The sequence below is a fragment of the Indicator indicator genome, chromosome 21, assembly GCF_027791375.1.
Source record: "Indicator indicator isolate 239-I01 chromosome 21, UM_Iind_1.1, whole genome shotgun sequence".
NCBI lineage: Eukaryota > Metazoa > Chordata > Aves > Piciformes > Indicatoridae > Indicator > Indicator indicator.
This window is the reverse complement of record NC_072030.1, coordinates 2,228,175-2,243,087: the sequence shown is the minus strand read 5'-3', so window position 1 is coordinate 2,243,087 and position 14,913 is coordinate 2,228,175. Positions and strand designations below refer to the sequence as shown.

General features: G+C 48.8%; 1 protein-coding gene across 1 annotated transcript in view; it reads left to right on the top strand.

Moving 5' to 3' along the window:
- Positions 1 to 14,506, top strand: part of CHID1 (chitinase domain containing 1) — a 138,939-nt gene extending 124,433 nt beyond the window's left edge. Inside the window, exons 10-12 of the mRNA XM_054390583.1 lie at positions 3,606 to 3,686; positions 9,916 to 9,958; positions 14,408 to 14,506. Of these exons, the coding sequence (XP_054246558.1) occupies positions 3,606 to 3,686; positions 9,916 to 9,958; positions 14,408 to 14,506 (223 nt within the window). The remainder of the gene's footprint in view (positions 1 to 3,605; positions 3,687 to 9,915; positions 9,959 to 14,407) is intronic.
- Positions 14,507 to 14,913: the final 407 nt, after the last annotated feature.

Here is a 14,913-nt window from a genome sequence, read left to right as displayed (position 1 = left end):
GCAAAAGGGAGAAGATATCCCTGCAGTGCTGAGTGCTGTAGCTGCCTTTACAAAAACACCAAAGGGGAGAATCCTTCTATTCCATGGAGTCAGAGTGGTTTGAGTGGGAAAGGACCTCCAAAGCTCATCCAGTCCAGCAGGGACATCCTCCACTAGATCAGGTTGCCCAGAGCCCTGTCCAGCCTCACCTTGAATATCTTCAGGGATGGGGCCTCAACCACCTCCCTGGTCAGCCTGTTGCAGTGTTTCACCATCCTCATGGTGCAGAACTTGTTCCTAACATCCAATCTAGATCTGCTCCTTTGTAATTTCAAACCATTGCCCTTCATTCTATCACTCCAGGCCTTTGGAAACAGTCCCTCTGCAGCCTTATTGTAGGTCCCCTTCAGGTACTGGAAGGTTGTCTAAGGTCTCCCCAGAGCTTTCTCCTCTCCAGGCTGAACACCCTCAGCTCCCTCAGCCTGTCCTTGTAGCAGAGCTGCTCCAGCCCCCTGAGCATTTTTGTGGCCTCCTCTGGACCTGTTCCATCAGGTCCACATCCTTCCTGTGCTGAGGGCTCCAGAGGTGGACTCAAACTGAGAAGTACAAACTCTGTCTCTCTTGTTTTGATGGTGAGGTGGAACTTCAGCACTGATGGAGTCAGGGTAGTGGTTGGCAGAAATCTCTTTGATCGTCTTTCACTTAGGAGATGCAAATTTCTTCTTTAAAAGCTAAATGATTTGATTGCAATTTTTCCCATGCAAATCCCATCATGAGCAGAGAAATTCTGGCAAGAAGAAGGCCTGTTGTGGGAGAGATGGTTTTGATAGGTTGTGCAGAAACAGAAGAATACTTTCAATGCTACCTTTATGATCACCGTGTTTGTATACTCAGGGGGCTGGGAATGCAAGTTCCTGATACAAGGAAAGAAAGAAACTGATGGTGCCTGGCCTGTGGCCAGCTAAACACCTTAATGTTTAGTCAGGAGTGTTGTCAGTTCAGCCTCTTGCTGGCAAAAGGTGCAAGGTAAGATGCAGCAGAAACAGAGGAAGACGTGAAAGAGACTTCTCCTATTTCTATGACACCCATGTGGCCTCTATCACTGGCAGTAGTTTGCCATCTTCTGGTCTTCCTCCATGAGGCAGCAGGGAGCTCTGTGTCTGTGGTGCAGGCAGAAATGCAGACACAAGGAGACACTGTCTCTACACACAGGAGATCCTGAGAGCTACCCAAGAGGATGGATTCCCAGCACACTAACTGCTCCACACCAGCTCCCTCTGCAGCCTTCTGGGTATTGGTAGCATTCTCTCCTCACTTTGAGTGAAGTAGGTGTGAGGTGGGTAGAATGTAGGTCAGTAGGTTTGTGAGGTTGGTGGGGAAGCAGCAATAAGTGTCATCCATCAAATCAGTGGCAAAGTATCATGGAGAAAGCATAGAACCACAGACAGGGCTGGGCTGGAAGGGACCTGCAAAGCTCACCCAGTCCAACCCCATCTGCAGTGAGCATCCTCAACTAGAGCAGGTTGCCCAGAGCCCTCTCCAGCCTCACCTTGAATACCTCCAGGGATGAGGCCTCAACCATCTCCCTGGGCAACCAGTTCCAGTGTTTCAGCAGCCTCATGGTGCAGGACTTGTTCCTAATATCCAATCTAAATCTGCTTTGCTTTAGTTTGAAGCCATTGTCCCTCATCCTGTCACTGCAGGCCTTTGGGAACAGTCTGTCTGCAAATCAGTGAGAATGACTTTGTAAAACTGCCTGACAGCCACATACCCACAGAGAAAGTGCTCTGTAGGAAACCTGTTACTATTGAAACAATTAAAATACTTTTTCTGCCTGTCAAAACTGACTGACTTTGTGTCGAGTAGCTGTGAGGCAGAGCAGTGCACACTCAGAATGTCCAGGCAAAAGAATAAAGCCAAGAAGCTCAGAGTGGAGAAAATGCACAGGCAGTTACTTGGCAGTAACTTTTCCTTGGAAACAACCTCTTGTTGTATTTCTTAAAGTAGAAGATTAATTTTATTCATAGAGTAACAAAACTCCTTTCATAGAAGAACTTTCCTGATCACTATTAAGTGCTTTTGAATTAAGAATTGCATAGGATCACAGAATTGTTTAGGTTGGAAGAACCCTCCAAGATCATCCAGTTCAGCCATCAACCCAACCCCACCATGGCCATCAAACCATGGTCCCAAGTGCCATGGTCACACTTTTCTTGAACATCTCCAGGGATGGTGCTAGTGGACAAGAAGCTCACCAGGAGCTGTCAGTGAGCACTTGCAGCCCAGAGAGCCAAGCAGAGCCTGGGCTGCATCAGGAGAAGTGTGGCCAGCAGGGCAAGGGAGGTGATTCTCTCCCTCTGCTCAGCTCTGGTGAGACCCCACCTGGAGTACTGCATCCAGTTCTGGAGCCTCTGTTACAAGAGGGATCTGGACATGCTGGAAGGTGTCCAGAGAAGGGCCATGAGGATGAGCAGAGGGCTGGAGCTGCTCTCCTATGAGGACAGACTGAGAGAGTTGGGGCTGTTCAGTCTGGAGAGGAGAAGGCTCCCAGGTGACCTTCTTGTGGCCTTCCAGTATCTGAAGGAGGCTGCAAGAAAGCTGGGGAGGGACTTTTGAGGCTATCAGGTAGTGACAGGACTGGTGGAAATGGAATAAAGCTGGAAGTGGGGAGATTCAGGCTGGAAATGAGGAAGAAGTTCTTCCCCATGAGAGTGGTGAGAGCCTGGAATGGGTTGTCCAGGGAGGTGGTTGAGATCCCATCCCTGGAGGTGTTTGCAGCCAGGCTGGATGAGGCTCTGGCCAGCCTGATGTAGTGTGAGGTGTCCCTGCCCATGGCAGTGGGGTTGGAACTGGATGATCCTCGTGGTCCCTTCCAACCCTGACTGATTCTATGATTCTATGACTCTATGGTGACTCCACCACCTCCCTGGGCAGCCTCTTCCAATCCCAGACCACTCTTGCAGCAAAGACATTTTCCCTCCTCTCCAACCTAACCCTCCCCTGGCACAATTTCAGGCCAATTCCTCTCCTTCTATCACCTGAGAGTAGACAGAGGAGCCAAGCCCTCACCTCACTGCAACCTTCTTTCAGGGAGCTGTAGAGAGCAATGAGGTCTCCCCTCAGCCTCCTCTGCTCCACACTAAACACCCTCAGTTCCCTCAGCTGCTCCTCCCCAGCCCTGTTCTCCAGACCCTTCCGCAGCTTTGTTGCCCTTCTCTGGACCTGCTCCAATCCCTCAGTGTCTTTCCTGTGGCAGTTAGCCTTGGAGGACACAATCAGGCACAGCCCACAGATTACTTCAGTTCCTTTGCTTTGACATAGAGGAATCAGGCTGTAGAAAAGTGGAAGCAGTGCCTTCATGTGTAGGTTTGTCAGTTGATGAACATTAATTAATTCATTGCTTAAAGAAAGAGAACCCTGAGAATGCAAACATGGCAAACTGCAGAGTGACTGGGGAAAGTAATTGCCAGCAGGAAGATGCTTCTAACAGAGTGTTCAGCGTCAGTTTGATACAGCTGCTCAGCATCTAAACAGGGCAAAACTGCTGCCTCAGAAATGTCTGCAGGGTAATTTCACAGCTGCCTTTCAGCAGCAGCAAGCCCACCTCTGTGTTTTTTATTTTCTAGGTACATTGAAACCTTGAAGGAGCACAAGCCAAAAATCGTCTGGGATGAGCAAATCGCCGAGCACTACTTTGAGTACAAGAAGTGAGTCACAGTTATTCACTTACCCTTCTGCAGGCATTGTGTGGGGCTTGCTTACAGTTTGAAAAGGCTATGCTCAGTTGGAAAGAAGAATTACATTTTTTCAGAGGATCACAGGATCACAGAATCAACCAGGCTGGAAGAGACCTCCAAGATCACCAAGTCCAACTGATCACCCAACCCCAACTCAACAACCAGACCATGGCACTGAGTGCCTCATCCAGGCTCTTCTTAAACACCTCCAGGGACACTGACCCCACCACCTCCCTGGGCAGCACATCCCAAGGAGCAATCTCTCTGTCTGGGAAGAACTTCTTTCTAAGATCAAGCCTAAGCTTCTCCCTGCACAGCTTGAGACTGTGTCCTCTTTTTCTGGTGCTGGGTGCCTGGGAGAAGAGCCCAACCCCCACCTGGCTACAACCTCCCTTCAGGTAGTTGTAGAGAGCAATGAGGTCTGCCCTGAGCCTCCTCTTCTCCAGGCTGAACACCCCCAGCTCCCTCAGCCTCTCCTCACAGGGCTGTTCTCCAGACCCCTCCCCAGCCTTGTTGCCCTTCTCTGGACACATTCCAGTCTCTCAACATCTTTCTTGAACTGAGGGGCCCAGAACTGGACACAGCACTCAAGGTGTGGTCTAACAGAGCTGAGCACAGGGCAGGATGAGTTCCCTGCTCCTGCTGGCCACACTATTGCTGATGCAGGCCAGGATGCCATTGGCCTTCTTGGCCACCTGGGCACACTTCTGGCTCATGTTCAGCTGCTCTCAACCAGCACCCCCAGGTCCCTTTCTGCCTGGCTGCTCTCCAGCCACTCTGTCCCCAGCCTGCAGGGCTGCCTGGGGTTGTTGTGGCCAATCTGTAGAACCCAGCACTCAGATGTGTTAAATCTCATTCTGTTAGACTCTGCCCATCTACCCAGCCTGGCAAGGTCCCTCTGCAGAGCCATCCTACCCTCTACCAGATCAACACTTGTCCCAACTTGGTGTCAGTCCAGGGGCTGGACAAATTTTTAATAAGAGGCTGAGCAAGCTGAACAGAGATAAGAGATTTCATTTCATTGGCTCTACAAATTCCTATACAGTTCAGGAACACAGATTGTTTTCTCTCTTTTCTGGGGCTGCTCCTGCTTTGGCTTCTGGGCTGCTCTGTCTCCTTTGACTTTGCATGTTCCTTGTCTGATCTTCTGTGTTTTGATTGGTGAGGTACAAGGCAGGGGTCGAGACAGGCTGGCTGTGTGCAGCCTCTCCAGGCTGCCCAGGGGGGTGTGAGTCTGTACAAGGTGGGTATTCTGATGCTGTTGGACTGGAAATATGTGTAAACATATCTTGTATATGTTTATTGCATTTTATACCTTTATATTTAATTCACTTTTGCTAATAGAATTTCATATTGCTTCCAAAATTCTGAGTTAGTATAGGAAATTTATTCTAGGGGTAAATTTCTGATTTGTTGCGGAGCAAATCTAACCCTCAAGAGGCATAGAATCATAGAATCACAGAATCACAGATTCATAGAATCACAGAATCATAGATTCACAGAATTATAGAATCATAGAATCATAGAGTCACAGAATCATAGAATCATAGAATCACAGAATCAGAGATTCACAGAATTATAGAATCACAGAATCATAGAATCACAGAATCATAGATTCACAGAATCACAGATTCATAGAATCACAGAATCACAGATTCACAGAATCACAGAATCATAGATTCACAGAATCATAGATTCACAGAATCACAGAATCACAGAATCATAGAGTCACAGAATCATAGAATCATAGATTCACAGAATCATAGAATCACACAATCATAGAATGGTCCGGGATGGAAGGGACCTCCAAAGCTTATCCAGTCCAACTTCCCTGCAGCCAGCAGGGACATCCTCCACTAGATCAGGTTGCCCAGGGCCTCGTCGAGCTTCACCTTGAATATCTGCAGGGCAGGGACCTCAACCACCTTCCTGGGTAACCTGTGCCAGTGTTCTACCACCCTCACAGTGAAGAACTTCTTCCTGATATCTAGTCTAAATCTTCCCTTCTCTGCTTTGAAGCCATTACCCCATGTCCTGTCACTGCAGGTCTTTGCAAACAGTCTCTCTCCATCCTTCCTGTAGGCTCCCTTCAGGTCCTGGCAGGCTGCTCTAAGGTCTCCCTGGAGCCTTCTGTTCTCCAGGCTGAACACCCCCAGCTCCCTCAGCCTATCCTCATAGCAGAGCTGCTCCAACCCCCTGAGCATTTTCCTGGCCCTCCTCTGGACCCTCTCCATCAGGTCCATGTCTTTCCTGTATTGAGGGCTCCAGACCTGCACACAGCACTGCAGGTGAGGTGTCAGCAGAGCAGCCATGGCCCCACACACAATGAATTAGCAGTTAGCTCCAGCACGCAGCTGAATTCAGAAGTGGAGATTCTGCTGTTTGTGATCTGTATGCCAACACTGAAGCACAAAGTAAAAGAATGCCTCAGGCAGGAGGAGTCCATCACAGAAGGATTAATGCAATAATGTAAGCTAAAACAATCTTTAGAAGTCTGGTGAGTCATATCTTCAGAAGGTCCTCATCAAAGTTATCTGCTGAGTATCAGTTCAGTAGAGGCTCTGAGATTAGTACTGTGAGCTGTTGAGTGATTACCAACAACTTGGCCAAAAAGAGTTCTGAGAAGTATTTGTGCTTGCCCAGGGATGTTGTGGATGTCCCCTCCCTGGAGGTGTTGAAGGCCAGGTTGGAAGAGGCCTTGAGCAGCCTGGGCTGGTGGGAGGTGTCCCTGCCCATGGCAGGGGGTTGGAACTGGATGAGCTTTAAGGTCCCTTCCAACCCAACCCATTCTGTGAATCTACAAGAGCCTGGGTTTACAAGTCCTAGTGATAAGACAGGTCAAGCAAAACACCTCTGCTAAATGAAGTGGACTGTAGAGAAAGGTTGGGAGAATCAGATCCAGTGACTGCCAGGTAAGTTCTTACAGCTTTGAGAGCATGAGCAGAAAGGTCTAAATTTCTTTGTCCTACTTTTATTCATCATGAAATAATAAGAGGATTCCTTATCTTAGGCTCACAGGATGTTAGGGGTTGGAAGGGACCTCTGGAGATCATTGAGTCCAACCCCCCTGCCAGAGCAGGATCATAGAATCCAGCACAGGTCACACAGGAACACATCCAGACAGGGCTGGAAAGGCTCCAGAGAAGAAGACTCCACAACCTCTCTGGGCAGTCTGCTCCAGGACTCTGTGACCCTTACAGTAAAGAAGTTCCTCCTGATGCTGAGGTGGAACCTCCTGTCCTGGAGCTTCCATCCATTGCCCCTTGTCCTATTGCAGGGCACAAGTGAGCAGAGCCTGTCCCTGTCCCTTCTTTCCTGACCCGCAGCCCTTAGGTATTTATAGACTTTGATTAGATCCCCTCTCAGCCTTCTCCTCTCCAGACTAACCAGCCCCAGGTCCCTCAGTCTTTTGCTAGCCTTATACTAGCAAAAATCTGTTTTAAAAAAGCAGCAACATCTTCCTGAGGCTCAGTGGCGATTGGCTGGTTTTGTATCCAAATAGATCACTACCTTTATGACTCCATGTACTTCATGAGATGTATATCTCAGCTCTGCTGGAGGCAGACCCCAGTCCAGTTCTGGAGCCCCTGTTACAAGAGGGCTATGGACATGCTGGACATGTCCAGAGAAGGGCCACGAGGATGAGCAGAGGGATGGAGCACTGCTCCTATGAGGACAGCCTGAGAGAGTTGGGGCTGTTCAGTCTGGAGAAGAGAAGGCTATGAGGAGACCTTCTTGTGGCCTTGCAGGATCTGAAGGGGGCTCCAAGAAAGCTGGGGAGGGACTTTTTAGGATATCAGAGAGTGACAGAACTTGAGGGAATGGAATAAGCTGGAAGTGGGGAGATTCAGACTGGAGGTGAGGAAGAAGTTCTTCCCCATGAGAGTGGTGAGAGCCTGGAATGGCTTGTTCAGGGAGGTGGTTGAGGCCCCATCCCTGGAGGTGTTTGCAGCCAGGCTGGATGAGGCTCTGGGCAGCCTGATGTAGTGTGAGGTGTCCCTGCCCATGGCAGGGGGTTGGAACTGGCTGAGCCTTGTGGTCCCTTCCAACCCTGACTGATTCTATGATTCTAAGTTCCCAAGCTTGGCAGGCAGTGGTGTGGCTCAGCATGTCTGCAGTGGTTCAGCCCTGGCAGGGGAGGGTTCCTCCAGAGAGCTCTGCTTCAGGTACCACTCTGGTTTGTGAAGGTTCACTTGTGTTGGGTGGGGATGGCAGCCTGGCCTGAAGAAGGCTTCCCTGCTCAGGCATCTCACTGGGAATCTTGCACATCTGCAGCTGCTAGGAATTCAAATCATGGCTCTTTAAGCAAAGCACAGCTAACAATTTCCATGCAGCAGGCAGAAAGCACCTACTAAAACCAGCTCCAGCAGCCTCTGAGGGCTTGTCCCAGTGCCCTGTACTGGTGAGTTTGCATTTAGGTAAATGGGCAGAGTCTGGGAGCAATTCCTACTCAGTGTGTCCACACACTCTGCATTTCTTCTGATCCTAAGCAGTCAAGTGGTGCTGAGAGCCCACTTGGAACTCATCCTCTTCATTTTTAGGGTTTAAAATGCAGCCTTGATACCTGTGCCCAGGGTAGCTTGCCCTCTCTGGATAGTTTATACTGCTGCATTTAATGTAACCTGAAAGATGGTAGTTTGAGGGAAATCCTCCACAGTTTGCATCTGACAGCCACATGTTTTTTTTCAGATGCACAACTGTGTTCTCCATCTGACACTTCTGTAATCCAGTGGCAGCAAGATTTCTCAGTGTTTGCTTAGATCTAGTATCAAACCAGCTCTGCTGTGAGGTCTGTCCTTGTGTCCTCTGTTTTTACTGTCTTGACTCCTCTTTTAAGAGTTTTCCTCCTTAAAGGCCACTAGGATGGGGTAAATGAGTGCCTTGTCTGTCCCTGCCTGTATGTGTTTTAGAATCATAGAATTGTTTGGGTTGGCAAAGCCCTCCAAGATCATTGAGTCCAAACATTAACCCAACCCCACCATGGCCATCAAACCATGGCCCCAAGTGCCATGGCCACAGGTTTCCTGAACATCTTCAGGCATGGGGACTCCACTACCTCCCTGGGCAGCCTCTGCCAGTCCCTGACCACTCTTGCAGCAAAGAATTTTTTCCTAATATCCAGCCCAAACCTCCTGTGGCACAGTTTCAGGCCATTTCCTCTCTCCCTATCACCTGATCCTAGGGAGAAGAGCCCAACCCCCACCTCCCTGCAACCTCCTTTCAGGGAGCTGTAGAGAGCAATGAATCTCCCCTCAGCCTGTTCTTGTTACAACCAGTTCCTGGATGGAGTGCTACACCCAGAGAAGTTTGGGATTTTCATTTGAGTCATGAGAGTTACCTGATTGCTTCCCAAACTGTCTGTTAGATATTAGGAAACTCTGCTCTGTGCTTTAGATGTTTCAAAAGGTCTAATCCTGAAACCTTCAAAGGAATCCTTTAGGTAGCCAGGAGTTTTTTGTTGTTGTAGTTATGGCTTGGATACTAGGTCCTCTTTTGGACCCCTCATTACCAGAAAGACATTGAGGTACTGGAGAGGTACAAAGAAGGACAATGAAGATGGTGAAGGGTCTGGAGAACAGATCTGGTGAAGAGCAGCTGAGGGAACTGAGATTGTTCTGCCCGGAGAAAAGGAGGCTGAGGGGAGAACTTCTTGCTCTACTTTTTTTTTTGCAGGGCTCCTCACCAGCCCTGTTCTCCAGACCCTTTGTTGCCCTTCTCTGGACCCACTCCATCACCTCAATGTACTTCTTGGAGTGGAGGCCCCAAAACTGAGCTCAGTATTCAGGGTGTGGCCTCACCAGTGCCCAATACAGGGGGACAGTCACTGCCCTGGTCCTGCTGGCCACACTATTGCTGATTCAGGCCAGGTAATGAATGGGAAGTATGGAATGTATGGAATTTGATGGCAAAAGTGTTTGACTGCAGAGACAGAGTGACTCAGATTCCAGAGAGCAAGGAACAATCAGGGAGAAATCCCAAAGACAGGAGCTACTGAATGTCATCCTATGATTGCTGGTGTGCTGCATCTATCTTATTTTTAATGGCAGCAATGTCTTCAAAAGAAAATCAGCACTTCAGCACTGCCTTTGCTTCCTTCCAGTGGGAAGGAACAAATCTGGGTTTGAATCCTAAGCTCAGCTAAAACTCCTATGGGACTCTCTCCAAGCTGTGGTGGTTGTTTTGTTTTCCTGTTTTGCAGAAGTAAAGGAGGGAAGCATGCTGTCTTCTACCCAACACTGAAGGTAGGTGCCACTTTCCCACCCTAGGGGGCTGCTAGGGGAAAGAGAGACATCATGTGTTGCATTATTGAGACACTTCACAAAATGTTCAACAGGTTTTAGGCTTTTGTGGAAGAAGTTTACCCTCATGCAGTTTTTATGATTCCAAGCTTCAGCTGCTTGTATAAGAAGATTGTTTTTTCCTGTCTATCTCATGCATCAGGGGGTTTGGGGATCTTTGGAGTTGAGCCATGTCTACAAACAAGGACCCCCAGGGCAAACCAATGCTCTGAGAGGGCCTGTTTGAGTGCACAGTGCTTGAGAGGATCTCTCTGAGTGCACAGAGACAGAGTAGGGCGAACCAATGCTCTGAGAGGATCTATTTGAGTGCAAGGAGACACAGCAGGGCAGACCAATGCTCTGAGAGGATCTATTTGAGTGCAAGGAGACACAACAGGGCAGACCAATGCTCTGAGAGGATCTATTTGAGTGCAAGGAGACACAGCAGGGCAGATCAGTGCTCTGAGAGGATCTATTTGAGTGCAAGGAGACACAACAGGGCAGACCAATGCTCTGAGAGGATCTATTTGAGTGCAAGGAGACACAGCAGGGCAGACCAATGCTCTGAGAGGATCTATTTGAGTGCAAGAAGACACAACAGGGCAGACCAATGCTCTGAGAGGATCTATTTGAGTGCAAGGAGACACAACAGGGCAGACCAATGCTCTGAGAGGATCTATTTGAGTGCAAGGAGACACAACAGGGCAGACCAATGCTCTGAGAGGATCTATTTGAGTGCAAGGAGACACAGCAGGGCAGACCAATGCTCTGAGAGGATCTATTTGAGTGCAAGAAGACACAACAGGGCAGACCAATGCTCTGAGAGGATCTATTTGAGTGCAAGAAGACACAACAGGGCAGACCAATGCTCTGAGAGGATCTATTTGAGTGCAAGGAGACACAACAGGGCAGACCAATGCTCTGAGAGGATCTATTTGAGTGCAAGGAGACACAGCAGGGCAGACCAATGCTCTGAGAGGATCTATTTGAGTGGACAGTTCATGTGCTCACAGACATGTTGATGGTCAGGCAGGAGACAGAAGATATTTTCCTTCTGCTTATGTTGGCTGAAATCATGGGGAACTTTTGCCTTTCTCTGGAACAGGGGCCTGCTTCTCCCTGGCAGTCTGTATCACTCTGGTTTCTTGCTTCTGTGGAACATACTGCAGTGCTTTGAAAAGTGAAGCAGTTGGCCTTACTCAGGTCCTTTGGCAATTTCTGTCTCCACTATAGTCTGCAGTGTATCAGAACAGAGGATAAAATGGTTTCTTGCAGCCTTAGGTCCTAGGAAGCTGTCACAGAATCTGTGTCGGTGTGAGCTGAAATTCCCCCCCACCAACAGTAACCAGGCTAGCTCAGTCTGGAAGCAAATGAAAAGCTGTATTTACAAGCAAAGTCTAAAATCTACAATGAAATGCAATGAATATGTACAAATATACAAAATTCACAACATTTACAAATATATACAATCAACAGAAAAAGCACAATCGATCTCCCTTTGCTTCCCCCCAAGGGGACACTCCCAAAGGGGCCTCCCTCTCCCAGGAGCTTCCCCCCCAGACCCCCCTGGACAGAGAAGCAGAGTTAGTTAAGCAGAAAGTTGTTAACTTAGCTGCCAAGGTCAGTGTGTTATCTTCAGCCAGAAGAGAAGAAGAAACAGCAGCCAGACAGCCCAGCAACTGCCCCCACTGCCGAACGCAGAATGTGCCGAATGCCTACTTTGTTTTGGGTAATAGTTCTTAAACATTTCTATCTATCCAATGGAAGTGTTTAGAACAATCGTTATTTTGCTTTCTTACACCCAATAGTGACTTATTTACATTCTTTCACTTTCTCTGTTCTGAACTTTGCAAGGAAAAATTAAAAAGACAGTTTCGAACCATCACAGAATCACAGAATGGTAGGGGTTGGAAGGGACCCCTAGAGAGGCAGGGTCACCTAGAGGAGGTCACACAGGACCACATCCAGGCAGGTTTTCAATGTCCCCAGAGATAGAGACTCTATCACATCTCTTAGCAGCCTGTTCCAGTGCTCTGTCACCCCTGCATCACAGAAGTTCCTCCTGATGTTCAGATGGAACTTCTGATGTTCAAGTTTGTGGCTGTTACCCCTTGTCCTGTCCCTGGGCACCACTGAACAAAGCCTGGTCCCATCCTCCTGATCCCTACCCTTGAAGTATTGATCAGTATCGATGGGATCCCCCTCAGGCTGCTCTTTCCCAGACCGAACAGCCCCAGGGCTCTCAGTCTTTCCTCCTAAGAGAGCTGTTCCAGTGCCCTCAGCATCTTTGTAGCCCTTTGCTGGACCATCTCAAATTCCTGTCCTTGAACTTGGGAGCATAGAACTGGACACAATAATCCAGATGTGGCCTCACCAGGGTAAAGTAGAGGGGTAGAAGAACCTGCCCTGACCTGCTGGCCACACTCTTCTTAATACACCCCAGGAGACCATTTGCCTTCTTGGCCACAAGTGCACATTGCTGGCTCCTGGGCATCCTCTTGTGCACCAGCACTCCCAGGTCCTTTTCCCCAGAGCTGCTCTCCAACACATCAGTCCCCAGCTGTGCTGATCCATGGGGTTCTTCTTCCCCAGATTCAGAACTTCAGACTTGCCCTTCCTGACTTTCATTAGGTTTCTTCCTGCCCAACTCTCCAGCCTGTCTAGGTCACACTGGGTGGCAGCACAATTTTCTCAAGCTAAAGACCTCTGCTGGCTTCTAATATTGGAAGGGAATTGCTTCTGTAGTGGAAGCCAATCATATTTACAGGGAATAGAGACATTTTGCATGGTTAAACTGGTGTCAAATGATCCAAGGCTGTGTTTTGCTGAGCAGGATTGTTATCTTAAGCTCCATTAGTATAAGGATAATTCCCTTCATTAATTGAACACTGGTGGAAGTATCAGCACATATGGGATATTAATTACCATGTCTAACTACATCCTTGCTAGGAGTCTTAGGGTGGTAGAAAGTTTTATTGCAAACCTGTAAGAGAAAAGATGCATCATGCTACATGTTGTACTGCTATGAGTCTGCTGTGTGGGCAGGGGAGAGCAGGGAAGCCATCCAGAGGCACTTGGACAGGCTGGAGAGGTGGCCCCAAGACAACCTCATGAAGCTCAACAAGGCCAAGGCCAAGGTCCTGCACCTGGGTCAGGGAAATTCCAAGCACAGATCGAGGCTGGGTGAGGAGTGGCTGAGAGCAGCCTGCAGGAGAAGGACTTGGGGGTGTCAGGTGGTGACAAACTGCCCAGGAGCCAGCAGTGGTCCCTGGCAGCCCAGCAGGCAGCTGTGTGCTGAGCTGCATCCAGAGCAGGGAGAGCAGCAGCACAGGGAGGGGATTCTGCCCCTCTGCTCTGCTCTGCTCACACCCCACCTGCAGCAATGCCTCCACTGCTGGGGCCCCCAGCACAAGAGGGACCTGGAGCTGCTGCAGAGGGTCCAGAGGAGGCCACCAAGATGATCAGAGGCTGGAGAAGCTCCCCTTGGGGCCAGGCTGGGAGAGTTGGGGCTGTTCAGCCTGGAGAAGGCTCCAGGGAGACCTTAGAGCAGCTTCCAGTACCTGAAGGAGGCTCCAGGAGGTTCAGGGGATCAGGCTCAGGGGATCAGGCTCAGGGGTAGGCTCAGGGGATCAGGCTCAGGGGATCAGGCCCTGTGGATCAGGCCCAGTGAATCAGGCACCTGATGCCTTGCCACTTTGTTCTGTTTGCCACAGAAGTGAGGTTTGAACACATCCCTGGTGTGAGCAGGTCTCCAACATTGCAGTACTGCACTTCAGAGTAAGAAAACCTGAGCATCAAAGGTGGCAAACCAACCCTTTCATGGTCTGAACTGACAGAAGTGCAGCACATGAATTGTGGCACTGCCACCCTCATAAACCCATGGCCAAAGGAACTCAAAATCAATGGCTGGAGCTCTTTGAGATCTCACTTTGAGATATCAATCTCCCAGAACCTCTTTAAAATAGAATTGTGATCATGAAAATGGTGACTCTGTCCTGGGAGAAGGCAAGGGCAGGTATGAGATCTTGATGGTATTTGACAAGTTGTTCTAATTGTCTTCATTGATAAAGTTTTATTTCCCCCCTGAGACATTTCTGGGAGAGTTAGAATGTCTGTGTGTCATGAAAGGAGAGCCTCAATTAGAAGAGTCCTCAGAGTTCATAAAGTTGATTTATCCCTCTGGCATTTTGTCTGTTTAGCTGGTTATTTTTTATTAGGTCATTGAATTAACTGGAGCAATTAACTGTCTCTCACTGAATGATTGCTTGCTAACCAGAGAGCATTTGAAATACAGGCTGGATTGTTCAGCCCCTGCTTCAAGGGTAGATGTGTTTAACAAGCCTGACAATGGCAGGAAGGGATGGGAGCATGGAGTGATCCCTGACTGCTGTCCCTGCTTTGTCTTTGTCTTAGTCCATCCAGCTGCGCTTAGAGCTTGCGAAAGAATTGGGCACTGGAATATCCATCTGGGAACTGGGACAAGGCCTGGACTACTTCTATGACCTGCTTTAAAATAAGAAATCATCTGGGAGAGACTATGCTGCAGTGAGACTCTGCCTTCAGTTAATGTGGGTGTCCTGCAGGTGTGGTTATGAAACAGTTTTTTGTAACTCCTACCATATCTGTCTGAACCTTGCCTTTTCCCAAATAAAAAACCTTTTCTGGTTTGCCACACAGACATGATTGATGCTAGCTAAGGACATTCAGAGGGAAAGACCTACTGAATTTAATAGACCAGTGTAGCTGAGATGGTGTGCCAAGGGTCAGGGCTGGGCTGGCCACCAGGAAACCTTCTGCCTGCCCAAAAGGAAGAGAAAGGGAAGAAGGGAGAGAGACTGATGGGGTGGGAAGGAAACTGAACCAGCTGGGATGGGAATGAGAACAATCCAATGAAATAGAGACACAGAGACACAAACCAA